The sequence below is a fragment of the Castanea sativa genome, chromosome 2, assembly GCF_040712315.1.
Source record: "Castanea sativa cultivar Marrone di Chiusa Pesio chromosome 2, ASM4071231v1".
NCBI classification, from domain to species: domain Eukaryota; kingdom Viridiplantae; phylum Streptophyta; class Magnoliopsida; order Fagales; family Fagaceae; genus Castanea; species Castanea sativa.
Window position 1 is genome coordinate 22,009,794 of NC_134014.1, and position 14,448 is coordinate 22,024,241.

Genomic DNA, 14,448 nt, shown 5'->3' on the forward strand with positions numbered 1-14,448 from the left:
GGCCCAAGCCGGAGCGCTTATGAAATTTTTTTTGGCCCATTTTGTAGTCCATTGTGAATCCTGTGCGCAGGATGTAGAAAACACAGTTTTTGTGATTAGGGTTTTTTTTTGTAGTTGGTTTTGAGAGAGAAAAGAACTGTAGCCGCACTTTATATTTTTCCCCGATAATAGTAAAATCCCTGCAACTCCGTGGACGTAGGAAAATTGCCAAATCATGTAAATACTGTCTTGTGCGTGTGATTATTATTTTTGGCGTGTGTTTTCTCTATTTTTTGTTTCTCACAAGTTTAGGAATTCGTGTAAATTCCCTACAGCCTACTCGTGGCTTGAAATTTGATACTTTACTTATCTGAGGTTTGATCAAAATTTAAGTTGCCTACCAGCAGTTTGAAATCTTATGATTCAAGTGTTCAGCTGAATTACTTTTAATCTTGTATTTTTTATGTTTTTTGTGTTTTTGGAAGGGAGAGACATAAAAGTGGAGTAAAATTACATATTTAACTATGTTTTTAATAAAGATAGGTTATAGAATTATAACTAAACTAATCTTAGGTGGGTAAAATATCAAATTTTAAACTATAAGTAAGCAACTTAGATTTGGACCAAACTGAACGAGGTAAATTGTAATTTGCCCTAGATATAGATATATAGACGAGCAAAGTGGGTTAAATTGGGTTTTAAGCCAAGTGGGTCAAAAGACCAAAGCCCATTAATCTCTAAGCTTTTTTTGTTAGAAGCCCAAGCCTGGTGTCGGTTTTAAACCTACTTGGGTTTTTGTTTGGTTTTGGTAAAAAAACTCCTCATTGATTGTACAAAAAAAACACCTCTTCATCTCTCTTTCGCATTCCCTCTTTTCTCTCTTTTCGTTTGCTCTCTCGTCAGGAAATACGGGGCAACCAAAAACACAAAGCTCAGAGCCCAAACCCTAGCTCCCACCACAACCACAATGAACTGCTCAAGTAAGCTCTCTCTCTCTCTCTCTCTGTTCGCGCTTTACTCTCTTTGTTGTATTTCTACTCAGTGGCATTTTGGTTATTCTTCTCTAATATCTGTCTCTTTTTGTCTTTCTCTGCTTTTCACCGTGCAGTTTCCGGCGAAGTGCCGGAGGAGCCGGTGGTCTCCACGAAATCCGGCCTGCTTTATGAGAAGCGTTTAATCGAGAGACACATCTCCGTATGTTTATTTTTATTTTTCTCTCTCTCTCTCCTTTTTTTTTTTCATGCTAGGGTTTCTGTTTGCTTTTTTCTTTAATCCCTGTTTGGTTCCTCAGAAAGTGTCGGAAAAGAAAGAAAGTTACAATTTGAAAAATAAAAAACAACTAAAAAAATATTTTAAATTTTTTTTCCTTTCTTTTTTTTGCTTTATGGCTAATTTTAGGTTTTCTTAGCTACTTAAAAAGAGTGTTGACTTGTACTTAGCTTCTGAGAAGTAATTGACATTGAAAGCTTAGGTTTTAATTGTATTTAAACCCCATTTACCAAATTAACTCTACTCAAATATAGCTTTAGTTTAGTCGTTTTTCCCTCTTGTTTTAATTTCTATTTCCAGTGTGAATCAATAGTTCGAGACAAACAACATTCAATGCTTTGAAAAAAAAATTCCCATTAGTATTGGCAGTCAAAAGACAGCATTAGTAGAAGTAGTAAAAAAGGACGTGTCACTAATTTTTGATAAGGATCTATAGCCGACTCAAATTTTGGGGCTAAGGCTTTGTTGTTGTTGTTGTAGTTTTGGAAGGGAATCTGGGGTTTTGAATTTTATATGCCTATTTATTGTAGGAGCATGTTAATAATTTGCCCTGTGCAAACCAGAATTTTCACGGTAAAATTATGAGGTTTGAGACGTAGTCGGGTGCCAAAATGTGATTCCCTTTATTTATTTTGATTCACTTGATCAACTGGATAAAACAGAGACATATAATAAATCTTTCCCCCCCCTTTTTTTTTTCCCTTCTCTTTTATTTTCTCTATTCAATAACCTAATGGAGTGTTTTATAATTAAACCTAATGCAACATGTTTTGCACTTGTAAAAACATGGAATGTAAGATGAAGAGGCACTTCTTTCTTATTTCTACTATTCTGCCACTTCAGAACGTTAATACCTTCACTTTCAAAATTTCTACTTGTTTAGTGAAATTCCATAACTAATGGATGTATGACCTTTTATCTATCTATTTATATATATATATATATATATATATATATATATCAGTATTGTGTTACTTATATCTTTCCTCTTGCAATTCCATTGTTTCTGCAAAACTCCTGGTTTATGTTTTCTCAATTGTTTCTCTATAATTTTGATCAATTCATTGTCTCTCAAAGTAGTTTTGGTTCTATGTGTGATGAAAAATAGCATTTTCGTTTATTATATGGATAGGATTATGGAAAATGCCCAGTTACGGGGGAACCACTAACTATGGATGACATTGTTCCAATCAAAACAGGCAAGGTACGCATAGTAAAATATGTATATTCTATGCTTTTTATGGTTGGATTTAATCCCAATTCTCTTGTACAATGATTAAGAAATTTTACTAGCTAAGGTAGTTGAGACCGTACATTGCTGTTGATTATATTTATCATGCACTGATGCATTCTTGGGCCTGCCATGCAGATAGTGAAGCCCAGGCCTCTACAGGCTGCTAGCATCCCTGGCATGCTCGGAATGTTCCAGAATGTATGTGACATCAGTTTATAATCATACTTTCCCAATTCATTTTCTTTAAATGGTTTTATATGCTGTGGACCTTTTTGCATTTTTTCCTCATTTTTTATACTTTGCTATTTAATCAGATTGTGGTTCTTCATTTTCATCAATTATTCATGACCATAAAATTTGCTTTGTAGTATGTCTCACTATCTATGGTGAGAAGGTTTTGTACATGTAACTAGTACATGTCTTGTCGTCGTCATCATCATAATTGTTGATTTCTGTCCTTGAATTCATGCTTGATGGGCATCTTAATCTTATGTTGTTGCTTGTATAACCCCAAGTTATTTGTTTAAGCCTAAATTTGGTACCTCTGGTAGTGGCATCTTAATCTTATGTTGTTGGTTGTATAACCCAAAGATTTTTGTTTAAGCCTCAATTTGGCACCTCTGGAGGTGGTCAGAATGTGATGGAAACTAGTCATTACCTAGTCATTTCAAGGAACAAAAAGAATTTGATATGTGGTGTTCTGTATTCACATGCCGTGACAATTTTAAGATATTTTCAATCTGTTATATGCTGGATATTCTCAGAGTTCACCTGGACTAGAAGAGCTTGAAAGTTTGAGAGTGTGTTGTTTGCTTACCTAGCATGTTGGCTTGTAGGGTGAGAACAACGGTTGTTTTGGCTTGGATTCAAGTGGTTAATGGATTGAAATCACTTGTGTAAGCTTGCTGCCATTTCTTCATAGCAAGAGAATTTCAGGTTCTATGTGGTTTTGGTTTGTTACAAAGGAGAGGGCTTTTTCGTGTGGCCTTTGGGTCAAATGGTATTTCCACCCTCCAGAAGAATGGGGTGGTCGATGAGGCCACAGGTACAAACTCAAATGGCATTTCTCACCTTGTAAGAGGATGAGATTGTAGGTTCAAGACTCACTGAATATTTGTGACTTACCATTAAAAAAAAGCACAAAACTTGTAACCAAAAAACTAATAATACACTTAAATGTGGTTTTCAGTTTTCATATTCTTTAAGTAGACTAACTGTATTAAAATTTGTTTACTACAAGTCCTCTTCCAAGGGTATTACCTAAGAAGCATGGACGCAGGTACGGTACACGGCAATTTTTGAAAAAATAGGACACGGTAAGGTGGGACATATCTATTAAATATATCTTCTATATATTTTGAAGCATTTCTTTTTACTTATCAAACAAAAAAAATATTATTAAGCATTTCTTTTTAATACAATGTTAGACATATATCAAATTAAGAGTAATAATGGATAATAAAGCAAATCCATGACTATTAAATGATGTTTAGAAATTAGAATACAAACCAAGAATATAGATATTTATTAATTTTTAAATGCACTATTACTATTCGGAGCATGAATGCTCCCTTTGTCTTGTGAAAGGGTATTCGATTACTCTTGTTCTCATGTCCTCGTTTTAAAAAAAGAAGAAGAAGACACACATGCAGAAGTGTCCCAGGCGTGTCAAGTGTTTGACACAGATGCGACACAGGTACAACACCCCAAATGAAGTGTCTGTGCTTCCTGGGGTATTACAGAATTTATTAGTGAACCCCATGCTGGCTGTGCAAATCTTCATAAGCACCTCCTGCATCATGAAATATAAGGAAATCCTTTTGGTTGGATGATCCTGATAATGTTCTTTCTTAGGTATGCCAAACATATCATGTGCCCGCCAACAACTTGTTATATAATATGTTTCTGGCTGCTAATTTATGGTATCAATCTGGGCTTTATTTTGATTTTTGGCCTTTTATCAATTTATTCTAACAGTGTACTGGTTATTATAGTGTTTTATGTTTTGCACTTTAGATCCCATCATTTAAGAAATAATTCCATTATTTTTTAATTGATTTTCTCTTTATTGTCTGATCATAAGGTATGTTTTCCTTCTTTCTGTGGTTATAGGAATGGGACAGTCTGATGCTGGCCAACTTTGCATTGGAACAACAACTACATACAGCAAGGCAAGAGCTCAGTCATGCTCTATACCAGGTAGTAGCTACTAAGTTATATTATGCCGTCTAGTTTGTGCTTTATATTATAAATTCATTTAAATATTTTAATGTCAGATTATCTTTCTTCCATTTTTTATTTTATATTATTATTGCTGGTTTTCATTTGCTTGTCTTAATATTTTTTACATTTTTTTCACAATGTGCATGAATCCTTAACACTATTGGTCCACACTCTTCAATGGTGTGACAGAGTCTGACATCCTAAGGAACTAAATTTTCAGAAGCCATCCTTGTTGTTTGCTTCCAATATCTTTTAATATTCCAGTCTAATTTGTTAGCATCCAAAGTGGGTTGGAATTGAGCCTTTATTGCTCTCAAGCAACCTCCTAAATCTACTTCACTGTTATTGATAATTGGCATCTAAGAGGAAGGTTTCTTTGGGAGGCGGGACTACTTCAGTGTTATGCATTTAAAGTATGTATTGGAATTATGTTCTCTTCTTCTCACAATGTATGTTTTGACAACGATTTTCTTTCGTTCTTAATTGTTTCCCTTCCCACTTTCAATTCATTGTTCTTTTAGATTTGAATAATTTAATCCTTTCTGGTGTTAGTTTATTATGAGAGTTTAGTGTGAGTACCATTTAACCTTGACATATTTTGCAATTGAACCTTTTTTGGGCTCAAATTACCCAAGGTTGTGTTTAGGAACTTAGATTTGGATTCGGATTTGGATTTGAAATTAATAGATTTGAAATCAAGGGATTTCAAATCCATTGATTTTAGCAGTTATTTCAAATCCAAGCATTTTAAATATTGAAAATTCTTGGTGGATTTGTCAAATCCAAATCCTTGACCTTTTTTAAACTTCCCAAACAAAGGATTTGGATTTAAGCCCCCCTCAAATCCAAATCCAAATCCAAATCTAAGGGATCCTAACAGGCCACAAATGCTTTCCACAGTTGTCATATTTGACATTATAAATGTTTGTACTATATATATATACACACATATTCTGAAAGAGGAAGTTGTTGTTAATAGTACCTATCAAAAAAATTTGTTGTTAACAGTATTTCAGAATCTGGTAATACACAGTATCCCAAACTTTTAAAGGTTATAGTTTTCTCTTCCCCTCTTGTTGCATTGAAAAAAATGTTCTTGCATCTTAATAATTGATTAGACCGTGTATCTATCACTTCCATTGTTTCTAAAATTTGGTTGGTAAATGGGCAGCATGATGCCGCTTGCCGTGTGATTGCAAGACTGAAGAAAGAAAGAGATGAAGCAAGGTCACTACTTGCTCAGGCTGACAGGCAAATACCCATGTCAGCATCGATGGCGGCAAATGCTCCTGCACTTAGCAACGGAAAGAGAGGTAGTTTGTTTATGTGCTTTTTGGTTGAATTTCATTTTTTTAATATTAATTTACCTATAGCTCATTGGAATTCTGTTAATGTCATTATAGCTGCTGAGGATGAGGAGTTTGGCCCTGGTGGAAAGAGAATACGTCCTGGGATATCTGCAAGTATTATTGGTGAGCTGACTGACTGTAATGCAGCTCTATCACAACAGCGCAAAAAGCGACAGGTATTGGTTCTTATGATGCAGTATCACTGAAATTATTCTGTTTTCAGTACTAATTGATTAGTTAAAAGGATTTGTTCTCTTACTTGACTTTCTGCATGTTTTTTTTTTTATCAATTTCTAATCGCTCTAATCTTCTTCTATCCCCTCCTTCCCTTCTCTCTTTTCCTATGATTTGTATATCAGATACCTCCAACAGTGGCTACCATCGATGCTTTGGAGAGGTATACCCAGATTTCTAGTCATCCACTTCACAAAACAAGCAAACCTGGCGTTGTATCTCTTGATATTCATTATGACAAGGTATGGCATTAACTAAAATCTTAGTTTGTGTATGCATATCTTATAAACTCTTGTTACATGTATTGTTCAATACAATAGGGGTTCAAGTGTAGTGTGAGCCCAGTGGAAGTGACACCCTTTGTGGTGCCCGATGTCTGTGGTTCAAACACCACCTCCCCCTCCCCCACTATATATCAAAAAAAAAAAAGTATTCTTCAGTGGAATAAGTAGTTCAACATTCATTGCCTAGGTGCTGGTGCTGAGTTGTAGCCTCAATGTCTAGGGAAGTTCCTTGACTAACAGTTGCTCTCATCTCATGCTTCTATTCTTTGCATATGTTTCCTTCTATGTAGTTGTGGTGCATTCTGTATTATAATTCTATGGTATGGTTATGTTGCCCAAACTGCTCCCAGAAAACAAAAGGTCTAAATATAAAAGAAAAAAAGAACTAAAGGGAATAGTGGTGGTATGGAAATGGGCTTTAGATGACATGGTGATTTGTAATTGGGCTCACAAGATCAAATTCCTCTTTCTTTTTGGTTAGTTAGTTATTCATTCTTGCATGAATCTCTGATGAACTACGATAAAATTTGCAAGCAAACACATAAAACCAAAAATCCCTAGTATATACAATTCGCCTCACTAGGTTCTTTTTGTTATTCAGCACTCCTCTGATGCTCTAACAATGATTTGTGTTCAAGAAGATGCTGCCAATTGGCTTAAATATGATTCTGACACTCTAATAAAAGCACTTCCCCCTATTTTCTAGGATATAATTGCAACTGGAGGGCTTGACACAAATGCTGTACTTTTTGATCGACCATCTGGACAGATCTTGTCTACACTCAGTGGTCATTCGAAAAAGGTTTGATTTTTCTGTCTTTAAATTCTGTAGTTGTCTTGGAAATCTATGAACTTATTAGACTTTCTGTGCTTGTTAGGTTACAAGTCTAAAATTTGTTGCACGGGGCGATTTATTCTTGACTGGCTCTGCAGACAAGGTAAACAGTCAGCTTTGTGGGAATCAAGTTTCACAATTATGAATCCATGAATATTGACATGCATTTATTTTTTTAGTTTTGTATTTTGTTGGATATGTATGTTTGTTAAAGGTAATTTTTCCAATTAAGGTACAGGTCTTTTGAACAGAAAGTTTGGTTTTAACAAGCTAAATTGAGGCTGCAAAATCCTCCTAGATCTGCCTACTGTGGATTAGAGAAAGCAAAGGTGACTTTTTATAAAGTGTGAAATGTAATCCTGTCCTCACTTTAAACCATTAAAATTGGGGAAGAAATTATAAAACCTTACCTTCATTCTCTCCTTTCTGTTATCCCTCCCTCCTGCTACTACTTTAGGGAGAGACGGATGACCCTTCTCTCCTTCCCTCTGAAATGCCTTCATCCCCGATACTTTTCATCTATCCTACTAAACATTGACATGTAAAAGTTCCCTATCAATGTTTTAAAGAGTCCTTCAAAGTAGCCCCCAAATCCTTCCTCCCTCAGGAAAAGAAGGTTTCTCCACTTGGATGTATAAGCTGCACAAAGTGTTATAAAATAGGATTTTTACCTATCAAAATTAAATTTTTTACCTATAAAAAAGAAAAAGGATTTTTAAGTCAAGAATCTTGTGGCTCTACTCAATGGCGCTACCCAAGTTGTTCTATGGGAAGAACTTGGGTTTGAATTCCCACTCCACTTGTTATAAGAAAAAAAAAAGGGGTTTTGAAAGGCCTAAACACTTTGAGATTGCAAATATTAAATTGTCATGCCCCTTTTTCATAACCCAGAGGATTATACTGTTTATAAAATGTTAGTTATTTACTAATATCTGGTGTAGTGGTGTCTGTTACATTGGAATGTTGTCAATTAGGTTAAATTTTAGTTGACTTAAGATAAGAGTCAGTTAAGATCATGTTGTTCAACTACACAGTATAAAACGGTTATGTTGAAGACAATCTAATTATATAGCTACTATTGTTTATGCTGATGGGTTTACTGCTACCAGCCAAACTGCCTGTGAGAACCATAAATTGTAACCAAGATGGCCAATTTTACATCCTAGGCTAGCTCCAATGGTTGGCATACAAGGTAGTGGGCTGTTTGGGAAAGGATTGCATGTGACATTGGGAAGGATTATAACATACTGTTAAGTGCGAAACACATTGTGATAGTTGAATTCTCTTAGACATGCTTTCATGTACTCAAGGAGCCTGAATTGCAAATATGGACCTTGAGACTATTAACATGAAATCAGAAGTTACTGATATGAAAAGATGCAAGTGAAGGTTTTTTTTATCCTTGTTTTGGCTGTTTTCTTTTGAGTTTGAATGTTTTTTTCAAGTGACATTGAATAGATTATGTAAAAAAGAAGACATCTAGATCTCTTTCGATTGGTGATTTCGTGCCAGTATTTATAGTTTTTTTGCTTGATTGCATTTGTAATTTGTGATGACTCTGTATAGTGTAAATATTTGAAAATTTGGGACCCTGTTAAGCCCCCTCCTCCCTCTCTTTTTAAAAAGTATACACTTTCTTTGTAGCTTTCATGCTCACAATTTACAGACATTCTGATTGCCAAAGTCTAAAGGAGATGATTATGCTGATATTTACAAGTTTTTGTGTCCTTGATGATTATACTAAACTCATATAGAATTTCCATATTAGAAAACTATGTTGTTTTCTGCTATCTGTCTTAAATCTTAATGTAAATCCATGGCATGAGTGTGTTAAACAATTGATGTTTACAGCTCATATGTGCTTTTGTTTCTTCTGTTTTTGCCTTTATCCCTGAAATGTTTTCTTTTTTTCATTGGCTGAAGACTGTACGCGTGTGGCAAGAGTCTGATAATGGGAACTATAACTGTAGGCAGATCTTGAAGGATCATACTGCTGAGGTAAAAATGCTTTCAATTCTATTGATCATGTCCCTTTAGCTGATTTCGACTTTGCGTGTAAAATTTGTCTTTATTCTTCATGCTTTTTGTTTGTACTTGGGAAATAGTAGTTGATTTTCTTATTCAATTCTTGCTTGTCTTCTCCCTCCCCCCTATGTGCTCTTTTCTTATAGTTTTGACATACCTAGTAAATTGCTGCTGGTTCATGAGACCTGTATGTGGTCATTAGTAAAGTGTTACTTCGGTTAAGAGTGTTTACAGTTTACAGCTGAGTCCTTTAGTGTCAAGGAACTTGTCTCTCACTATGCTATATCACACTTCGTTAATCATGTTCTTTTTCATGTACAACCTGCAGCAGGAGGCATTTTCTCTCTATCTTCTTCCTTTTTTTCTTCCCTCCCTTTTTAAATGCTGCACAATATTTCCATTAATTAATACATGTTGATCAAAATAATATCTTGACATCACAATTAATATAGGATCTTTGAAATATTTTCTGACATTCATGAGTACAATTGTTGCATTATGTGCAATGAAATCCTCTTACCACTTTCAACACTGCCCTCATCAAGTAGTGTTCTTAACTTTAGAAAAATGGCATGCCATGGTGTAGTTTTCATTTTGGCACTCTTGGAGTCTCAGATTTATTTCTTGCTGATGAAGTTTTGCCTTTTTCTCCCTTTTCAGGTGCAAGCTATTACTGTACATGCCACAAATAACTACTTCGTGACTGCTTCTCTTGATAGCACATGGTGCTTTTATGAACTTTCTTCTGGACTATGTCTAACACAGGTCTCTTTCTCTCCCTCTGGTGCATGTGTGCGCACTCAGACTTGAACTGACACATAAACCCACTGTTATATAGTACATCTAGAACTGTGAATAGCATGCATGTATCTAAAGGTGGACAGCCCATTGCATTGACTTAATCAATAAATTCAACACATGCAAACGTCATTTGAGCTTTTGCATAACATGTAGAGGTTGCCAACCCACTGTCATATAGTACATCTAGATCTGTGAATAGCATGCATGATATGTATCTGAAAGTTAACAGCCCATTGCATTGACTTAATCAGTAGATTGAACACATGCACACTAGACAAAATGCAAATAAATGTCATTTGAGCTTTCAATAACACGTTAGAGGTTGCAGAAGAAATAGTGAGCTTTAAATGCTTTCATCAACCTTAAAGTATCTCACAATCATTAGTATGTATCTTTTTCCCTCCATACCTTCTGGTGGGTCAATTTGACAATCTTCAGTTCTGCAGGTTGTGGACTCTACGGATTCTAGTGGATATACTTCTGCAGCATTTCATCCTGATGGTTTAATCCTTGGGACAGGCACTGCAGAAGCTATTGTTAAAATTTGGGATGTGAAAAGTCAGGTATAGCTAGGCTCTTCTCTTTACCTTACCTCTGTTTTTCAGTGTGCTTTCCTGATAAAACATTCTCTGATTGGTTTACAGGCAAATGTTGCCAGATTTGATGGACATGTTGGGGCAGTAACTTCCATATCTTTCTCCGAGAATGGATACTTCCTTGCAGTAAGTATTCTGCTACTTAAAAATGCTAGTGTTGCGCTTTGATTGGCCGAAGTGAAACTCATTTAAGGAAAGCATGTCTAGGCGCACTTTTCTTTTTCTTTTTTTGGCTATAGTTAAGGTACTTAATTACATAAAAAAAAATTGTTTACATATTAAAAGACATAAACAAGGATATTTTACTATTCCTGTGCTTTTTGATCTTTGCCTTTTAAATATACTTTGATTGGACCATATAATTCATCTGATCATAGCTATCACAGTTATGTATTTTTATAAAGCACAAAAGAATTAACAAAAGGTTATGTTTAAACCATCTACTACATTATTATCATATTGTCTATTAATAATTGTTTTCAAATTTTACCCTATAAATTTTTTAAGAAATTCACATTACTTACGTGAAATTACTTGCAAACTTTAGTGCAATTGTACTTTCCATTCAGGTGACTGGAATTTATTATTATTATTATCATTGTTGTTGTTGTTGTTGTTGTTATGCTTGTGCTTGCGCTCTGCTCTTTGCGTCTAGGCTCTCAGAGTCCTCTGTGCTTGACACTTTTACCAGCATTGAAATATGCACAGTAGATAGGTCAGACATTCCATGTTTTGATTTTCATGTCTGAAATGGACAGACTGCAGCTCATGATGGTGTTAAGCTGTGGGATCTACGCAAACTGAGGAACTTCCGAACTTTCTCTCCATATGATTCCGAAACCCCAACAAATTCTGGTATGTAATACTAATTACTATTTCCCTCAAAATGCATTGCTCTTTGTAGAGATCAAGCTATTAGAAATATTACCATAGATTGCCATCCTTCTTTGTAAAAGCCAGTCCATTCAATTTGGAAGCTTTCCTTGTGGCCCTTCTTTGTTATTTCTCTTTTATTTATTCTCCTCCCCCCCTCCCCCTTTTCCTTTAAAAAAAAAAAAAAATTCTATGATGGTGTTATTGATAATATTAGTTTTTCCTGTCCATTTAATGCTGTGGCTTTGTAATGTTTATTAGTGGACTTTAAAGATCAAACTTTCCTTATTCTTCGTGTACATTATTGTAACATGATACAAAGTTTTGAAGAAATGTGTATAGTAATGGAGGCCATTTTTTCTGTTTGCAGTGGAGTTTGATAATAGTGGATGTTACCTTGCGCTTTCTGGCTCAGATATAAGGTGGGTGTTCAAAACTATTGGGTTTTGGTTAAAGATTTTAATCCTTCTGAATGAAATTCAGATCCAATTCACAAATCTGGAGGTCACGTATATTTTAGTTGATTATATTTAATATTAAATAACTTAGAAATTTTGATATATGCTATCTGTCTGCAAATAATTTTTGTTTAAAATATTTGCAAGGAAAATCGTGGCATTCAAGGAGCTCCAAACTTTTAGTCTTACTCTTCTCCTCTTTGTCTCCCATCCCCCACCCACACACCCTCTTCTTTTTATGGTGGGAAGAGAATTTATAGGGATGTCACCTTGAAAATCTATCGCAATACAATCTTGATGTCGGAAGTAATAATATTTGTGGCTTTCACAAAAATCACCAAACTAGCCAAATATTTAGCAAGTTAATGTGGGAAATCTGAAATGGCATGTTAATGTGTGTTTAAGATTCTCACCATCTTGGTCAGTGAGCTGTCGGTTAAATGACACTTCCTTTGTAAGAGCAAGGTGGAAGGTGGGGGGTTGTGGGTTCAACCTTGTGAGTGCATAATTACTAATAAAAAAAGATAATTACTATTTTTTATAAGCTGAGCTATCTCTTCTCCCAAAAGGATATTACTATATTAGCCTTGACCAGTTACCAGAGTTCGCACCACCTTTTCATTCCAACTGCATAAAAGCCAAATGTTCTTTTCTTTCTCTACTTTTTGTAATTTTTGCAGCTATGGAAACTAATTTGGTTTGGGGCTTATGCTTCTGCAGAGTTTACCAAGTTGCGAATGTTAAATCAGAATGGAATTGTATCAAAACTTTCCCTGATTTGTCTGGCACAGGTTTTTTTTTTCTTTCCTTTTCTACGTAGCTTTATAATTTGTGGCTTTTAGTTGTTAGTCCTTTCAAGTTTTATATATTCTGCTCTGATTTCAGGTAAGGCAAGTTGTGTAAAATTTGGTCCGGATGCAAAATATTTAGCAGTAGGATCAATGGATAGAAACCTCCGCATTTTCGGCCTGCCTAGTGAGGATGGTCCATTAGAATCATAAGGCACCTTCAAGTTGCCCTTTCTGGGAAGTGGACTTATTGGTATTTCCTGCAGTTTCTGTTACTGCTACTTTTGAATTTTATTGGCTGAAGAAGTGGAAGGTAGAATTCCCTAATTATATGGTGTTGGTGCTATTCTCACATTCATATTCATAGACTGGAGAATATCCTATGAGCATTTTGCATCAATGTCGCGAGGTGCACTGCCAACTGAGCTGGAAACAGTTATATCTCTGAGCAATTCTTAGTCTCCATGTTATCATCTCTTTATAAGTACATGTCCAATCTAATGTATTATTATTTCCAAATTTTTCTTAATGAGATTTTGTCCTTTACGAATAGTTCAGTTGTTGGCCAAGAATTTAGCCTTGTATGTTCAAAATGTGGTTGGGTGATAAGATTATGACAATTGTTTCCTAAAATGATCAGACTTTTTTTTTTTTTTTTTGCACTTAAAAAGTGTCAATCACATTTAGAACGGATTCCTGACCAACCCTTGCAAGTGTGCAGTTTATAATAGTCATTATTAACAATGTGGGTGGGCATTTCAAAGTTGAGCAGAGTCTTTGGTGTTTAAACGTATGTAAATATATGTATTCAATTTCGTTAGTGACGAGAAGAGACTCTTTTGAACTCCCAACTCCCAAAATAGGGTCTTCATTTGAAAAGTCAATAAACACAATTCCAACTCCTCTGGTTTTTGTTTTCCCTACGCTCCCCCGACACCCAACAAAACTATCAGTCTGTCACATATGATATGAGCAAAGCAACCCAGACCTAGACCCAAATGTAGGCTCAGCCCCACCATCAATAACTCCACCACCACCACCACCACCACCAATTGTCGAAGCCATAACTCCACCACCACCACCACCACCACCAATTGTCGAAGCCACGTGGATGCACCCAAACCCAATTGTTGTCATCACTGTAATAAGAAAATTGTAAAGCACCTTGCCATCCCAAGGCATGCAAAGAGCGATATAGTGAAGTCACTCGTGCTAAGGAAAGGTTGAAATTGCTCTATGCCATCTTCAAAATGCCAATCCATTCCTCTCCCAGATTAGGGTTGTTCAAAAACTGATTCAGATTGATGGACTAAGAGCACTTGCAGCAGTGGAGCTAAATAGCTATATAGCTATTTTAACTCCACCAAAACACCAAAAAGAAGCATGCAACAGTAGAGCTAAATCTATATTTTTTTAGCTCATTGCTACAGTGCACATCTATAGATAGATGTGCACTATTCATGAGAGCTAAAAAAAAATTAATTTTTTATTTTGTGTTCA

The 14,448-nt window shown here is 35.3% G+C and overlaps 1 protein-coding gene across 2 annotated transcripts; it reads left to right on the plus strand.

The window, feature by feature from the left end:
* Positions 1-796: 796 nt before the first annotated feature.
* On the plus strand, positions 797-13,581 carry LOC142624146 (pre-mRNA-processing factor 19-like). 2 transcript variants are annotated; one of them, XM_075797664.1, is made up of 18 exons: positions 797-959; positions 1,088-1,173; positions 2,381-2,452; positions 2,618-2,680; positions 4,595-4,681; positions 5,877-6,021; positions 6,109-6,230; positions 6,414-6,530; positions 7,279-7,374; positions 7,451-7,510; positions 9,331-9,405; positions 10,093-10,197; positions 10,680-10,796; positions 10,878-10,955; positions 11,588-11,684; positions 12,073-12,124; positions 12,881-12,951; positions 13,046-13,581. In XM_075797664.1, the coding sequence occupies exons 1-18, from the start codon at positions 947-949 to the stop codon at positions 13,159-13,161; spliced, it is 1,572 nt and encodes a 523-aa protein (XP_075653779.1). In that variant the 5' UTR covers positions 797-946; the 3' UTR covers positions 13,162-13,581. The 2 variants fall into 2 exon arrangements, with proteins under 2 accessions (XP_075653779.1, XP_075653780.1); XM_075797665.1 differs by having other exon boundaries at positions 5,877-6,018.
* Positions 13,582-14,448: the final 867 nt, after the last annotated feature.